General features: G+C 37.4%; 2 protein-coding genes across 7 annotated transcripts in view; one reads left to right on the forward strand and one right to left on the reverse strand.

Moving 5' to 3' along the window:
- The window catches only part of 5-ht1 (serotonin receptor), a 100763-nt gene extending 88599 nt beyond the window's left edge, over positions 1-12164 (forward strand). For all 5 annotated transcript variants that reach the window (XM_070672301.1, XM_070672305.1, XM_070672302.1 and 2 more), the window contains 5 exons: positions 1411-1544; positions 4950-5093; positions 6552-6707; positions 7053-7213; positions 8094-12164. In XM_070672301.1, the coding sequence (XP_070528402.1) occupies positions 1411-1544; positions 4950-5093; positions 6552-6707; positions 7053-7213; positions 8094-8595 (1097 nt within the window). In that variant the 3' untranslated portion in view covers positions 8596-12164. The remainder of the gene's footprint in view (positions 1-1410; positions 1545-4949; positions 5094-6551; positions 6708-7052; positions 7214-8093) is intronic.
- A 99-nt stretch (positions 12165-12263) lies between these two features.
- On the reverse strand, positions 12264-16321 carry L(2)37cb (lethal (2) 37Cb). 2 transcript variants are annotated; one of them, XM_070672287.1, is made up of 13 exons: positions 16192-16321; positions 15833-16041; positions 15590-15758; positions 15264-15508; positions 14980-15182; positions 14596-14891; positions 14191-14495; positions 13971-14128; positions 13625-13898; positions 13095-13530; positions 12921-13026; positions 12670-12846; positions 12264-12587 (listed from the first exon to the last, which is right to left on the reverse strand). In XM_070672287.1, the coding sequence occupies exons 2-13, from the start codon at positions 15993-15995 to the stop codon at positions 12456-12458; spliced, it is 2664 nt and encodes an 887-aa protein (XP_070528388.1). In that variant the 5' UTR covers positions 15996-16041; positions 16192-16321; the 3' UTR covers positions 12264-12455. The 2 variants fall into 2 exon arrangements, with proteins under 2 accessions (XP_070528388.1, XP_070528387.1); XM_070672286.1 differs by having other exon boundaries at positions 16143-16248.
- Positions 16322-16595: the final 274 nt, after the last annotated feature.

Consider the following 16595-nt stretch of genomic DNA (forward strand, 5'->3'; position numbering starts at 1 on the left):
TGCCATATCCGTCTTTCAGGGTACATGTGTATATCTCACTGCGAATGTGTTGCGTCCTTGTCAATGTCCTCTTCGCTCGCCGCGACGCACTGATTTCGAGAAGGAGCACACCGTGACACGGTAAGCGGCTAGAAAAACAAAATCCAAATTACGATTAGAAGTCAAGCGAGGCAGATAATGGCACGTATGCGTGTGTACTCACCGACGTCGAATGTGTTGTGAGTGTCCCCTTCGCACGATGCGACGCACTGATTTCAGGAAGGAGCACCCCGCGACACAACGAGCGGCTGGAAACCCGAGAAGCATATTACGATTAGAAATCGAGCAGGGCGAATAATTGCACGTACGCGTGTGAGTACTCACCGACGTCGAATGTGTTGTGAGTGTCCCCTTCGCACGATGCGACGCACTGATTTCCGGAAGGAGCACCCCGCGACACAACAAGCGGCTGGAAACCCGAAAAGCATATTACGATTAGAAATCGAGCAGGGCGAATAATTGCACGTACGCGTGTGAGTACTCACCGACTACGAATATGCTGTGTCTTTGTCAGTGTTCTCGCGGTCTTCTCCTTTTCGCGCGACACGGCGTACCAACTTCGAGAAAGAGTACCTGTGACGCGGCGAGCTGGCTCTTCTTTGGCGCGAGGAAATTAGAGAAGGAAGGCGATAAGATGGCTGCTGGCTTCTTTGTCGCTCTCGTCGCGGGGAAAGGGGGGGACGCGCAATTGTCGCTTGGGTCATTGAGACGGTCCGCCGACGTTCCGTTCGACTTCCCTCGATCGCATCGATGCTCCCCGGCGTCTGAAATACCGAAAATCACGTTCGTGACGGACTCTATCAATTAAGTAAGCATAACTCGGAGATTAAATGAGACGCCGGCCGCTGGTCGCTCGGCCGCCGTCGATCGCGAATCCGCGAATATATGATCAATCTCGCCCGCACGTCCCGTGATTAATACGGCAAAGTAATCGCTGCCCGTTAAACTCGGTTATTTTCGACTTTTTTTACGTAAATACTCACCTGGAGTAGGATAAAGCACCTCGAAAATGCGGAGCGACCGCGGTCCGTTGTGCAGTGACGCCGCGCCATTTGCCGAATAGACCGATCTCCGTATTAACAGGTGTTACGTGACGGCTAACTTCACTCGCTAACTTGAACGCCGCAGGTGGGAGATTCTCGAGACATTTGAATATTTGAATAAAGTATTACAAAATAAATGTTGAATTACAATAAAATGATTTGATATGCAGACAGAAAAAAGGACAAAATCTGTCTATATTGTCTTTGTACTATCTTTTAAGAGAAAAATTACCATGAAATAATGAATAGATACTAATTATTTATTTAATACAATTAGAATTATATTATTGCCGTCTGTAGCTCACCCTGGCACGCATTTTTGTTACAGGGAATCTGTTCGTGATAGCGGCTATTTTACTAGAGCGAAACTTACAATCTGTAGCAAATTATTTAATTGTGAGCTTGGCTGTCGCGGATCTTATGGTCGCCTGCCTCGTTATGCCTCTCGGAGCTGTTTATGAGGTACGTAACTTATTATATAGTGTTGCAATTATTATCGCGCTACTTGCTGGCGCCACAACGAACTATATTGGATTTCTAGCGAGAAAGCGTCCGCAATCGTAAAGTTTCTCGCACTAAAATATAACAGAATACGATTTGTCGTGATATTTATTGTAGGAAAGCGAAACGATTCACATGTCTCTCTGTGACATCGATCCAATAGTTACGATTCTCAAAAATACCCATCTTAGAAATTTCGAAATGCGAACATTTGCTCCGATATCTATAAACTTACAGAGATATTTTATAAAATATAAAATAAAGAAAAATATTTTAAATAAAAAATTAAATATATTTAACAAGATATTAAATTGAATAGTAAATTATTAGAGTTATCTTTAACAATACATTAAACAATTATCTTTACTATCACTAAAGTACGTTTTAACATGTGCATTGAAGAATATACCCGCGCGTTAATTTTGTTATACTTTATCGCAGTGCAAATTTGCGAAATAAAAATTTTGCGACTTTTTTAGTAGCACGGTCGAACTAGTCGGCTATTCCTTTCACACATAAAAGTATCATTCTCTTTCCGCGCGTTACGTTTTCATTGTTAAAAATTAATTTATGGTCCGTTGCAGCCATTCAAGTTTATTGCATTTGTAAGAAACCGCGCGTATTCATGCCCAGTTCTTTCGCGTTTCTTCACGACATCCCGACATTGTATTCGGATAGAAGCCCACGGGAAAAACGAGCTCACGCATTTCTCGAGAATTCGGCATTTGAACGTTGAATCCTTTTAACAAACTTTAAAAGTTTGTTAATTGTATCTTACGTTTGTCGTGGCGGCAGCAAAATATCGTGAGAGAACGTGATACGTCGGTTGAAGTAATTTGTTTGAGTTTCGCGAATTTTCGCGGAGAATTTCAACAATGAATAGAATTGCAGAAAATACGAATTACGGAGAAGAATTTTAACAATAATTTATTAACATGCAAAAGTTTGATTCGCGAAAATTGTGGCGAAATTCGCAATCGGCTACGCGCAGGAATTACGACGAAATAAATTTGCGGTAACATTCACGTTGTCATATATGACACGTTGCGTAATTAAATGGTTAATATTGTGTGTATCGAGATTTTGAGAGGGGAATACACGTGGAATTTTAATGCGCGGTATTTTATTAGAGTTTTATCTCGATCGTGGCATTTTATAAATGCCATAATCTCAAAAAAGGGCTTTAATGTCACGACCGCGATCTTTAAAAGCTAAAGCAGTTTTCTGCGCTGAGATATCTCTTTCGGTGTGCCCAGCGCAAATGCAAACGATGGGGAGCGTCGTTACACATATACATATTCAACAATTAACGTACGAGTATACAGAGATAACAAGCGATATAGCGCACGTATGTATGTACATACAAATGATTAGCTTTCAATTCTGCCCTGGAGAATCTCACCGCGTTACTCATCGCGCATTTATACTTAATAAACGGCAGTAAGTAAGTAAGCAGAAACGCGGCAACGTAATAGGAATAACATAAGCGTTAATTACCGAGGCGCTTCGTGCGCTATTTAATTAACAAAGATTTCAACGGAGATTACCACGAGAGATAATGCGTCCAAGCGTGCCCCTTACCTCTTCTCGTATCACCAAATACAATCCGTTTTTAAGCACGTTCCGCGTTTGAGATACAGCAAAATTGATAAGCGCCAAGATTACGCGCAGAAATTCGCCCGCGATGATACGGATTTAAATGTAATCGTAATTTAAGAAAAATATTTCTATACGAGTTCTTTTTTTAAAAAATTTAAAGATATTTAATGCACATTAATTTAACTTAATCATGCATTAACGGTCCTCTTTCATAAAATCTTTAATATACGTTCTTATTTAAATTCCCACACTCTTCCAACGCAGCTTCTTGCATTCTGCTATGTACCTTCTGTCCTATATACCCGTTCCAGCATGTATCTCAGTTTTTCCTCTCTTCCATCTTTTTTTTATCCTCATTCTACCCTCCTCTCATATTATATTTCCACACTCTCGCCGCATTTTACGATACGCGCCTACTATTCATCCCTCTCGCTTTTCACAGACGTCCACGGCGTAAAATAACTTTCTCTCCTCCCATCCTGCTTTTTAAGTCTGCCTTGTTGTAGACGTATCGATATCTTTTTCGCGTTATCGTTAATGTGGGGCAATTCTATTTTATCCGCTATTCAGCCCACGGCAGACGCATTAGCGATTTTTACCGCCGTGCACTAGATCGACGGGACGCGCGCATCCATCCTCTTAACACGGACACATAGAAATTTATACGTCTGCCGTTTAATCCGAACATTTGATGGATGTCCGCTTTACAACCGCCTCTTTCGCTCGGCGTTTATCGGCGGACGCCAGAAACGTGCACGCGAACGACTTCATTAACTGCGCGTGTACACGCGACGCTTGATTAAACCTTTTTGGAGACTTCGGAAGATGCCCGATATCAGAAGAATTTTTAAGAAGGGATTTCGCGCTGATACATTGCGCGCCATTATCGTCAATAATCGAACGTGGAAGTAATTACTCTGCATTCCAGTCAATTGAACAATCCGCCCCGAATGCCGGTATTAAACTTTTCGGCTCGCGCTAAGGGCCGTTTACGGTACGGATACGTGCACGACATAGAAATTCTTGCGCACAATTAATTATTTCACGTGTGATAGATTGTAACGCGTGGCCTTTTGTCGCGAGAATTTCGAGCGATCGACGTTAAAACTGCTCCCTCATCGACTTCCGTATGTTACTTTTGAGAGGTGTTTATATTTCCGGAAGATGGATGCGACTCATCAACCTCCGGAATGTTCTAATCTCAAAGTATAAAGGAACGGATGTCTATGGGCGAAAGAGCCGCCGCGCTGAAAGGAGGACAAGGGACGATTGGCTTTCGAAGATAGATTCCAATACCATGAATGGACTTTTAAGCAGGCATGCATCAGTTCTCTTCTCGAGTCTCTCGCCTACTCTTCTACAACATCACTCTTCCCCTTTTTCTGCTCTTCGTCGACCGTAGCTCGACTAGGGGATATTTTCCCTTTCGACCCTAAATCCGTATTTTCTCGTCTCCCTTCGTAAAAAAAAAAAAAAAAAAAAAACTGTCGCATGAACGACAAAGAAAAAACTTTGAAGTTTGAGGAAAAAATAAAAGAAAAAGGATAAAAAGATAATATAATACATTGTAATATATTAAAATATAAATAATGTAATAAAAATTTTTATGTGAAATGCAGCAAAATTTTCCCGTTTCCACTTAAACACACTGCGGACCGTCGATTGTACATACTTTTCATATTTTGCGAATCCCGCATCGATTTCTCGCTCATGCTCGCAAGGCTCGCTAAGCTCACGCTCTCTGATAGATAATTCTGTTTATTACAGATAAACTCGAGGTGGTCACTCGGTCCGGAGCTCTGCGACATGTGGACCAGCAGCGACGTTCTGTGTTGCACAGCCTCGATATTGCATCTGGTGGCTATCGCGGTCGACAGATATTGGGCAGTCACCGATATCAATTATATACAGGTTAATTAACGCCGTTGCGGTTATTGAGAGGAAGTCGGAAATTGTTCGGAATACGATGCGAATGATACGGTCTTCGTTATCCGCTGCCATTGACACTGCCACTCGCTACGCCGCGAGATAGAGAAGAGCTGCGCCGGAGTTAACGCGATCGAGATTGCAATGCGAATCTCACCGCGTATCGTCTCGCAAATCTTTTTGAATGCCTAAGAATCACCGCGACGCGTGGAGTGCAATTTTATCAATGCATAAAATCCGTAAATAAAATTCGAATGAGTTTTTGCATCGCGAAAACGTGCATCACGGCTTTGCGTGATGTACCTAGAAAATTTCCTCACCGCTCGTTAACTCTTCTATCCTGCGGAATGTATTTTATATTTACTCGCGAAAAGTTTAATCTGCTTCTTTTTTTTTTTTTTTTTTTGAACCTTTCTATACTTTTAACGTGCTTTCACACTTGAAACTTGTTTGTTTTATCCACTTATCTATCAAAAGCGTAATAAACATTCAATTCTCTACCGGTGTTCAAGTCTACGAGATATTTCGGTGTAATGTCTACATTTACTGTGAAATAAGGTCGTGAAACTGTTCATAAATTTTCGTCGAAAATTGGACGAAAGGAAATTCCGATCTCTCGTGCACGCTGATGTATAATGAGAATTATATAGGGAACACTGCTCGTGAAGTATGAAAAAGGATAAGACCATAAAGTGAAACGACCAAGACTTCCCGTCCATAAATATATCTAACCGACATGAGATGAATATGTTATGTAATACGCGCAGCTCTCTCTCCCTTATGATGGCTCAGAGTTAGTTCGAAATTGGCTTAAAGCTCGATAAGCTGCGTAACGATCAGCTAGCTCCGTCAAATTTAATGTCTAACTTGTATTTCGAAACTGATGAAAAGAGGCGGATCGATCGCCTCGACTGGCAAGTCAATTATTTTACAAATAATAAAGCGCTCGAGAAATTGGTTTAAGTTACCTGTTCGCCGAAAAGATACGCAGATAAAGCATGTGCCGCAATTTTCTCAAGCGAGCAGAATAATATATACATATGTTCTCTTTCTTTCCTTCCGTCTCTCTAAAAAAAAAAAAAAAAAAAAACTTTGAGCAAATCTAATTAAAACTTTAATTTACCGATACAAAATAATATTCTTAATAATGTACAAGACTTTATGAAAAACATAAAAATTAACCGGCAAATAAAGTGCTGCATTTTAATTTTTTAATTTTGTAACATGTATTGTAATAATGACGGAAATTTATAATGGTATTATATGATTTAATTTTATCGCCAACTAGACGCGAAAGATTTATAGAAATTATATAATTATTTAGCTCCATATGTGTTAGAAATCGTATTACGATGTAAAAGAAGAAAGTTTCTAGTTAATCAATTCGTTTTCAGACAATAAATTGATAGAACTTGTAAAAAACGCGTGCATTTCTATTTGAAGGCAAGGAATCCGAGAAGAATCGGTATCATGATCGTCACCGTGTGGGTGGTATCCTTAGGAATCTCATTAGCGCCTCAGCTTGGATGGAAGGATCCTGATTATTTGGACCGCATAGCCCAAGGGACGTGTCTTGTGTCGCAGGATTCTGCATATCAGGTGAGCGCTTCCGGAGTATTGCGAGCACGAAACGAAATACTTGATTAATATTCGCGACTGGGAATTGCGCTAGTGTACTCGACAGAAGATCGAGAAAGTGTTAACACTTCGAGGTGAACGATACGCGGAATTTTGAATTACTTCCACCCACGTCACGGATAGAATGTTGCTCGCCGAAATGATAATGAAAATATCTGTAATAACAAAGGGATTATAACAAGAATGAGTAAAAAAAATCTTTCTTTCTCGCGAAATTAGATCACTTGAAATAATAAATTTTTAACGTAGACATGCATGTATTGTAACAGAGCAGCGTCGTGTATACACGTATAAATTATTTTACAGATTTTTGCAACTTGCGCGACGTTTTATGTTCCACTGCTAGTTATTTTGTTCCTGTATTGGAGGATATTTCAAGCCGCACGAAAGAGGATCAGGAAGAGACCCGGCACGATTCTTCAACCGCCACGTGAACGAAGAGGCATCCTTAGGCTTGTCACGAGAAGGTTGTAACGACTTCGCTCCCTTCCTGGTTTTTTTTTTTTTTTTATTACACCGTCAGAGTTTCTGCCTAAATGTCAAACGCGTAATCGAACGTGTCACCTTTCGTAGTTGCAATAAACTCGAAGAGTTTGAGGAGTAACAACGCGCTAAGCCACGTAGAATAAATCTTGCAGCTGACACTGCTGAGAAATGGCGTAAATCCTTCACAAGATTTAGTCTGCCCCCTTATATCTTGCCAAGAACACATTTTTTTATAGGGTTCATAATTTAACTTGTAAATAAATATTTTTATAGCACGCAGTATTTTATCTCAAGTGGCTTAGCATGCTCTAAGCATTTTTATCTCAGTGACCAGTGCAGGCCACGAGAACAAAGGTATGAGTTTACCTGTTGATCGTTCTGTCGTAAAAAGAACATTATTACTGCTTAATAGCTACATATCTTTTCAGCTCTGTCGCCTTTGATATAAATTGTTTTATAATTCGTTAAAATCACGCCTAAGCACAAACTTTATATATATATATATTTTTTTTTTTTTCTTTTCTCAATTTTAATAATTATTAATGTAATAACTGATTAAAATTCTCCCATGTATTTTAAACTAACTGTAAAATTTTGCAACTATTCAAGAGTAATCGCACCCCAGTATTGATCAAGAAATGAGTATATAAGATATATATGTATGTACACATATCCTTGCATCGCTTCTTCACGATCTCCTCTCTCGACGGCCTTTCATAAAGGTTCTTAATATCGCTGGTCCCGTATCGTGTCTCAGTCACCGTCATTATTCATCTGATAACGAGCTGACGGCGGATGAGCTTCTCTCTTTCTCTTGCCTCCTTTCTCTCGACAGTATAATTATGATTTATCTGGTTGTAGGCCGCGCGAAGAGTCGACGGCGTTCACCATCACTAAAACGACGCCGGATCACTCGTCCATCTCGCCTGAGAAATCGTCGTCGTACAACGGCGCAAATGCCACCCCGTCGACGACGGTGACGCCGACAGCGGTCTCGACGACGACAACGACCACCACGACAACGACGTTGACGAATCCGACCAGCACGAGCCAACAGCAGCCGGTGGTCAAGTGTACAAAGCGTACACGCGAGACGATCGAATCGAAGCGCGAGCGTAAAGCGGCGAAGACCCTGGCGATCATCACCGGTGCCTTCGTCGCCTGCTGGCTCCCGTTCTTTTTCGCCGCGTTGCTGCTAGCCACATGCCCGACCTGCCAGCTACCCGAGATCGTGTCCAGTGTATTCCTGTGGCTCGGATACTTCAACAGCACCCTCAACCCCGTAATTTACACTGTGTTCTCGCCGGAATTTCGGCAGGCATTCAAAAGGATGCTGTGCGGTGGTACACGGGGACTTCGCTGACAGTGGATTTAATTCCTTTGCTCCGTGCGCGCGGCCGGATGAAGAGGATATGTAAAACTCTTGTACATATGTGCAATATATATGTATACATATTGCGAATGCTTGCTACCCAGCGGTTTTCCTCGGTGTCGTGTAATATCTGGATTGCCCAGCTCTAAATATCGCTATATTAAGTGGATACATTTGCACAATTTTAGATGCGACTGCGAGATATAAATTAACAGTTAATATTACAATAATTTTTAATTGCCTTCTCAAGAAATTCTCCACGCGAATTGAGAATGATCTCATTTTCCTATACAATTTATTATCTTGCCTTGTTAAGAAATACACCCTCTATGTTTTTATTAATGATGTAGCGATCCTCGTCGATTTTACGATGCATTGTCCAAATTTTCCTAGTACCAAAATTGATTCTGCCAGCATTTAAACACAACGGATAATGTTTGGCACAATATTGCTTCTTCTCTTTGCAGCTGTTCCAGATAATCAAGCCGCGCGCCTTTATTCTTATAGATATATCGTTATTTCGCTCACGAGTGCCGTTAATTACAATTAACGTTAATCGACAACAGCGAAAAACGATTCTATCTTTGAATATATTTGCAAAATACTTCTCTAAGTCATCAGATAATCAAACAAACGACAATGACGTAATCATTAATCGCGATTTTTTTTTTTTTAATGGTGAAAGAAATTTCATCGCGTTGAGCGAATACTTTTAGTTAATGAATTTTTAATTCGCCAAAAACGAAATCAGAGCACGTTTTAACGTATTATGAATTGGACGACACGCGCGTGACTTAGGGAGAACTCTTGTCGCTCAAAAAAATGTAAATTTAAGCTATAATTATAAATTTTTTTATTATAGTATAAAAATATAATAGATAAGCGGAGAGCCATATGAGTGTCTAAGTAATAAAGATGCTTGAAATTCACAATCTCTAATATTTTATTTAAACAAGGGAAATGTGGACGAAAACGTGAATGGCTCTGTTAAAAAAGTTTGCTTTAGCACTCGTAGTCGTAATATATGTATAGTTGACATAATTGAAGTGAACACATTTCGTTCACTTTTGTCGTTCAGTGAAAATCCCTTGAAACATGCTCCGATTGTGAGGAAGAAAAATCGCGAGGAATGCTCTTGCTGAATCATAATTGTACAGTATTATGTAATAAGCGCGCGATAGTGCTTAGTGATCATTCTGAGCATCCTGTTAAAGTAATTATGTATAAAGTTTTCAATTTGGACTTGTCTCCAAAGTGCATAAGTAACGACAAGTCTGACAATGAGTGTACATTAATTGAAATCGCGATGAAGAGAATACATATTACAGATAGATGTGCGGCAAGATGGGTGTCTACCGATTTGTCGCATCATGTATAAAACTCCCACATTTAAATAAGAACGCAACCTCATGCTCGACTCGTGCTAAGTCATCTTACATTTTACGCTTTCCAACTTGGTTCGAAAGTTAGAAGTACTCTTTGAGAAAATTTCTCAAGCGCAAAAGATTTCTCGCCGCCTTATGAAGATTTGCTTGCGCAACTTTTCTCGTCTACGGAGTTTTTTAATAAAGAAACTAAATAATCTCACCGAAGCAACAGAATTGAATAGAAAGGTCGCAATATTTTCCTCTAACGATTACGCATTTATTTTATCGAATTCCGCGCAGTGTAAAATAGATAATGTAATTGTTATCGAGTGATGATTAAATAAATATAATAAACGTAAATTCGAGAGGAAGGAAAATGTGAAATGTCGCAGTAAAATATCACAATCTAAGCTTGCATCGTGACGAACGCAATGTTAGAAAATCATGTAAAAAAAAAAAAAAACGGTTTTACATAAATTACCCGTGTTTTATGGTATCTGGAATTGTAATTTTAGCCTTGCCATTCAATTCTGCGTCTTATAGCCAAACATAAGCCTTTGGATTTATGTAGTAGTAGGATAACATCCAATACTATATAATACCTATTATTGTATAATATGGTAAATGATGTTTAATTTACAGAGCAACGACTGATCGAAATCTACGTTCGCATATGAGATGAATAGGAATTGAAAAGCCACATTTTTCGTTTGTAATGTCTACTTCGAAATGACGAAAGTGCACATGCATTTATTTTTATTTTTACGTCAACTTACGAGCCATTAGGCGCTCGCTATTTAGAAAAAATAAATATAGTTCTAGACTAATTATAATAATGTATTAGGCAGATTGTGATAAACGGCGACAATAGCTTTCTCTTCGTCAGAAATGACAAGACTGTTTCTTGTCTTGTTTTAAATGGCACAAAATAAATTAATTCTTTCCACGTATATTTAAATTTACTTTTTACATATTGTAATTTAATTTAATGTTATTATACGCTAAGTAACAGTTATTAGATGCGGATAAAATAAAATAAAAATAAAAGAAAAATTATTAATTAATAGATATTAATCTTCTTATCGGCTCAAGCAATTTACATTGTGAATAAATTCTTCTCATTTCTGACGACAATTGTTGCTGAAATGACGGCAATATCGGATACGCTTGCGCTATCTAATTATGTCACTGGTCGTCGTTTTACTCACACGACATGACTAATAAAATATAACGTTTCCTTCACGTTCATTTTTTATGTAAGTCTTCAAGCAAAAAAGTAAGGCGTTATCTGCCGAACATTTTCAGCAGTTTCTAGGAGAGACGAAAAGTCATCGGTATCGTGATAATTCAAGAAGTAATTATTTTACGATTATATTTTAATTATTTTACGATTATATTTTAATTATTTTACGATTATATTTTAATTATTTTCAGAAAAAAAAACTATATTCTCTGTAGAAGATTATAAACCGCGTGATTGTTTAACATCCAAGCGTTTAATATTGCATATCTAAATACCAATCGAAAGATAAGAAACTCTGAAAACGTCAAAGGATCAATAGCATCATTGGGTGTACCGGACAAACAACGTTTAATGTGATTAACACTCGTTAATAACGTTCTATCAAAGTGTCATAACAAAATTCATCAAAAGCAATTTGCGTTTGTGAAATGCGAAACAAGCTCTCGTAATATACGCGGCAAAATGTTCAGTGGATAACAAAATATCGGGTAGATCATGTAAACGCTTGTAAATTGGCAAACAATTGTATCAACGATTCTTCGCTTTCCCGCAAATATTGCCCCGTGTAAAAGACACGTGAAGACGATAACGAAATTACAAGCCACGTTTAGACGAGAGCGCGTTCGCGAAAGTACATCGAGATGAAGCGGATGATAGTCGGCAAAATAAATATTATCCAGCGAATTAAGTCTTATGAAACCACGTAATCATCCAGACGATACCTTGTTGATATAAATGCCAGGTATGTTTATTTGAAGTTTTACGGAAGCATCGAGCAGAGAAGATGAGCAGAGGAAAAAAGATGTGAAAGAAAAAGCAATAGGAAAGAATGGGTGACGAGATGAGGTAGAAAAGCATGGATGAGACCATATATTTACAACGATGCTTCATGTGTATTTGTCTTTGCAATCATAAAATGAAATAAATCACGGAAAAGTTTGGAAAAAAAACTTGCTGGAATAGCTTCTCGTTGTTTGCGATCTTAGTAATGGTCCAAGTTGCCCGCGGTCCACATTATAGGTTGTCACAATAGCAATTTCTTTTCTCACTTTTTTCTCATTACATTAGCTACTAATTACTTATTCGACTTTTTCAAATTGCCATGTTTATTTAATTCATTAAATTAATTGTATTTAATTAATTTAGGTAAATTATAATTTTATTTTTTATTTATATACATCATATAAAAATCTATTTACAAAAATATTATTTAATATCACAGCAAAGATCCACAATTATAATTAATTTGTTCCGTCTGGTCGTGATCTGCCTGCTACTTTTGGCATTTTTTTGGTTGTTGAATCTTCTATTTCCTTAGGCTTGTAATAATGAGGTGCTACTTCAAGTAGCCATTTACTTTCAATTTCTGTCACCTATGTAATACACACACATATATATATTTGAAAATCAATGAACAATATCATGTTTAAAATCAATTACTTCGTCTTTACATACCTGACGCATAAATTCTTTAGTAGTGAGAACAAGTTCGTGATAAAGAAGCCAACGCGGAAGATCCTGGAATAGAGAACTATTTGGATGTATTGCAACTTGCTGATTATGCTTTGCAGTTTTATAACAACCTCCTTTCGATAAGCGTGCTACGTGGTAGAAATAGCCAGCTGTAATAGCCTAAACGAAAAAATGTTTTCGTTATTTTGTGAAAAAAATCAATAATATTGGCATGTTGCGATGTTTTAACATACCTTTCTAATATTTATTGTTTCTGCGATGCCCGAGACTAATTCCATCTCGACACGTTGCATTAAGCCTACTAACTGCTCTCTAACATCTCTCGCCCGTTTCATAGATCTGAAAGATAAATCGTAATAAATATATTTTATAAAATTTTGTTAATATTATATAAAAAATCGACATACCGATGTTGTATGAAATTTTCATAACACCAATGTGTACTAAAATCACTCTGTGCCCATTGATTATATACATTCAGGAGAGTTAAGTGATCACCACCCGGTACATGGAAGTTTTTACGAGCAGTATCCGCGTGTATAATTTTGTCCTTCGGTCTATAAAAGATAGCGCCGTTTACTGAAAGCATAGCCGCGATAGTAGCCACTTCTTCCGAACAGCGATATTTCTCGCTGGCTAATAACATCTTTGCCATCATTGGGTCCAATGGAAACTCAGCCATTCTACGTCCAAGTTTTGTTAACTCTCCGCGATGATTCAGTGCGCCCAATGCGTACAACTGTTCCATTGCCAAAATTAATGTTTCAGGCGGTGGAGGATCCAAAAAATCAAAGTGCATCAAATCGTCGATTCCAAGAGCTTTCAAAGTAAGTACTGCGTTACCTAGAAATATTATAAAAATATTTAAACAAATTAAATTAAAAAAAAAAAATTTATTTAATTTCTAATTATAGTAAAATGCATCCATGACTCGTACCCAAATTAATTCGTTGAATTTCAGGCACGGTATTATCTTCAAGCTCATGTTGATAAGCCCAAGCCGTGTACAAACGAAAACACTTTCCAGGTGCTACTCTTCCCGCGCGACCGGCTCTTTGATTCGCGGATGCTTTACTAATCGGCACAACTATTAAACTCTCCATACCAGTACGTGGATTGAAATTATTTTGTTTCGCATAGCCAGGATCTATTACGTACACTATGTTATCAATAGTTAATGAAGTCTCTGCTATATTAGTCGCTAGCACAACCTTAAAAAAATTAAAATTTTGTACATAAAAAAATCCAAGAAAATCTAAAAAAAAGTATTTAAAAAATATTACCTTTCTCGCACCAGGTGCAGTCGGTTGAAAGATTTTTATCTGCATATCGCTCGGTAAATTCGCATAAACAGGCAAAATTAAAAGTTCTGCCAATTTACTTCCTAGTCTTCTCACTCTCTCCTGCAACATTTCTTGGCATGTTTCAATCTCTTCTTGTCCTGTGCACAAAAATTTATTTTATTATACCATATAACAGCATTTTAAATATTTTATTACTTACCAGTCAAAAATACTAATATATCGCCCAACGGCTGCGTTACATGAATTTGGATAATGGAGATTACACATGCTTCAATATAATCCGATTCCGGCGCTTTTGTATAATAAATATCAACGGGGAAACGACGTCCGGGAATCCTAAATATAGGAGCATCGTCAAAAAATTCACTAAACTTTATAGCATCCAATGTAGCTGATGATATTAGCAGTTTTAAGTCGGGACGAAATCTTGCAATATCTTTCACCAGTCCAAATAAAATATCAGTATGTAAAGTACGTTCGTGCGCCTCATCGATTATCATTACACTAAAATTAGCAATAATTATTATTATCCCAATAATTTATCAATACTTAAATATTTAGAGTTTAAAAATCAACTAATTTTTAATAAAGTACATAAATATACCTGTAAGATGCTAGATCAGGTTCGCTGAGAAACTCACGATGCAATGTACCATCGGTCATATATTTAATACGAGTACGTTGTGATGTACAATCCTCGAAACGAATGGCATACCCGACCTCGTTACCCAATTTAACAGCCATTTCGTGAGCTACTCTAGCAGCCACTGACATAGCTGCCACTCGCCGCGGCTGCGTGCATCCGATAATCTTATTATCATCCGCAAATCCGGATTCATACAGATATTGTGGAATCTGTGTTGTTTTACCTGATCCTGTTTCACCTTCTATTATTAAAACCTGAAATATAAAAATACAATAACACAAATCTGACTTTTTCAGTATCTATGTTTTATATTTTACATTTTATTATCTATTTTGCATTTACCTGATGTTCTTTAATAGCTGATATTAAATCTTTTTTAAACGGATAAATAGGTAAACTCTTTTTTGTTTCTTGTATTGTTTGCAGGGTTTTAACATGTGGGGGTGGACTTTTCTCTCGTTTTTTATCTTTATGTCCAGGCATATGAAGCACTTGTACAAAATCTATCATCTCATCCTCCATGAGAAGATTATATTCCTGTTCAACTGTAATAAAAAATTATCAAACAACTATTTAAACATAAACAGATCAGATAAATAATTTATCTTTCATAATTTAATATATACCTTTTCTATCTTTAGCACCAAAACGAAAAACAGCTGAGGACATCTGATCTGATTCCCATTTGCTTTGCTCTGATTGTGGTGGCTCCTTGTCCATTGTTGTCTCAGGTTCTGGTTCATTTTTACCCTTTTCAAGAGGCATGTGATAACGTTGCATGCGCTCAAGTTCTCTTGCTTTCTCATGTTCTTTTGCTAAGTGCAACAGTTGCTTCTTATGGGCTCTTTCTTGCTTTTCTTTCTCTGTTAAACTTGATTTAAAAATAAATAATTAATAATTACATCTTAAAAACATTAATTATATATACATATATAATTTATCATGTAATTACATGTTTTCATCAAATAGATATTCATCATCAAGAATATCAGCCTCCAATTCTGCAACTTTGTCTTCTTTACGTTTCTCCAGGTATTTTCTACGTGACTCAACTCTCAATTTTGGTATCAGCTTATCTTTTGTATCAGTTTCGATAATTTTAAGTCTCTTTGCTGCTTCAGCTGCAAATAGTAACAAATTATAAGTAGCTTCTTGCCAAATGTTTAATGTTTATAAATGTTATTTGATAATTTACCAGCTCCAGAGCCAGCAGGCATGGCAACGTTTCGCCTCTTGCTTTCATCTTTGGCCTTAAGACGGTTAGCAAAACTGTCCCTTTCTTTGATATCTTCCTTACGACGTTCCTCCTCACTGTCTGTATCCTCACTAGACATCTCTTCCCGCCTGTATTTGCTCATCTTGGAAAGTGGCGTAGGTTATATTCGCGTCACTCAAAGTTTCAAACTTTAAAATACAGAAATAATAATGCAAAGATATATTTTGTGCACGATTAAAAGTAGAAGTAGTCTTTGAACGATAAATAATTAATAAATATCAGTTCTTACGATATTAAAAGCCTATTTTTTTGTATTAAAATAACCGGCTGTGACTTACTCCAGTTAGTGTCGATTTTTTCAGTGACAACTCCAGACAACTCGTGGTGGATTTCGGTGGAACTAAAACTACAAAAGTCACATATTTTACTTATCGATAATTTATACTACCGACTAGGATACTTCCATACTTTTAGTTTTATTAAAATCCGCTACGAGTCACCATCGTCTTTACTCATGGATTTTGTCGCTCAGGATGAGGTAAAATTTATTTAGATAATATAATTATATAAAACAACATAAAATGCGATTTAAGTTTGTAATCTGATTTTATTTATAATACTTTATATGTTTTTTTAGTAGTATAACATACTGCATGCTTACGTAACGCAAGATATACGAAAATATACATACATACATACATACATACATACACACACACATACATACAATATTATACATACG

Source organism: Cardiocondyla obscurior, linkage group LG25, assembly GCF_019399895.1.
Source record: "Cardiocondyla obscurior isolate alpha-2009 linkage group LG25, Cobs3.1, whole genome shotgun sequence".
Taxonomy (NCBI): domain Eukaryota; kingdom Metazoa; phylum Arthropoda; class Insecta; order Hymenoptera; family Formicidae; genus Cardiocondyla; species Cardiocondyla obscurior.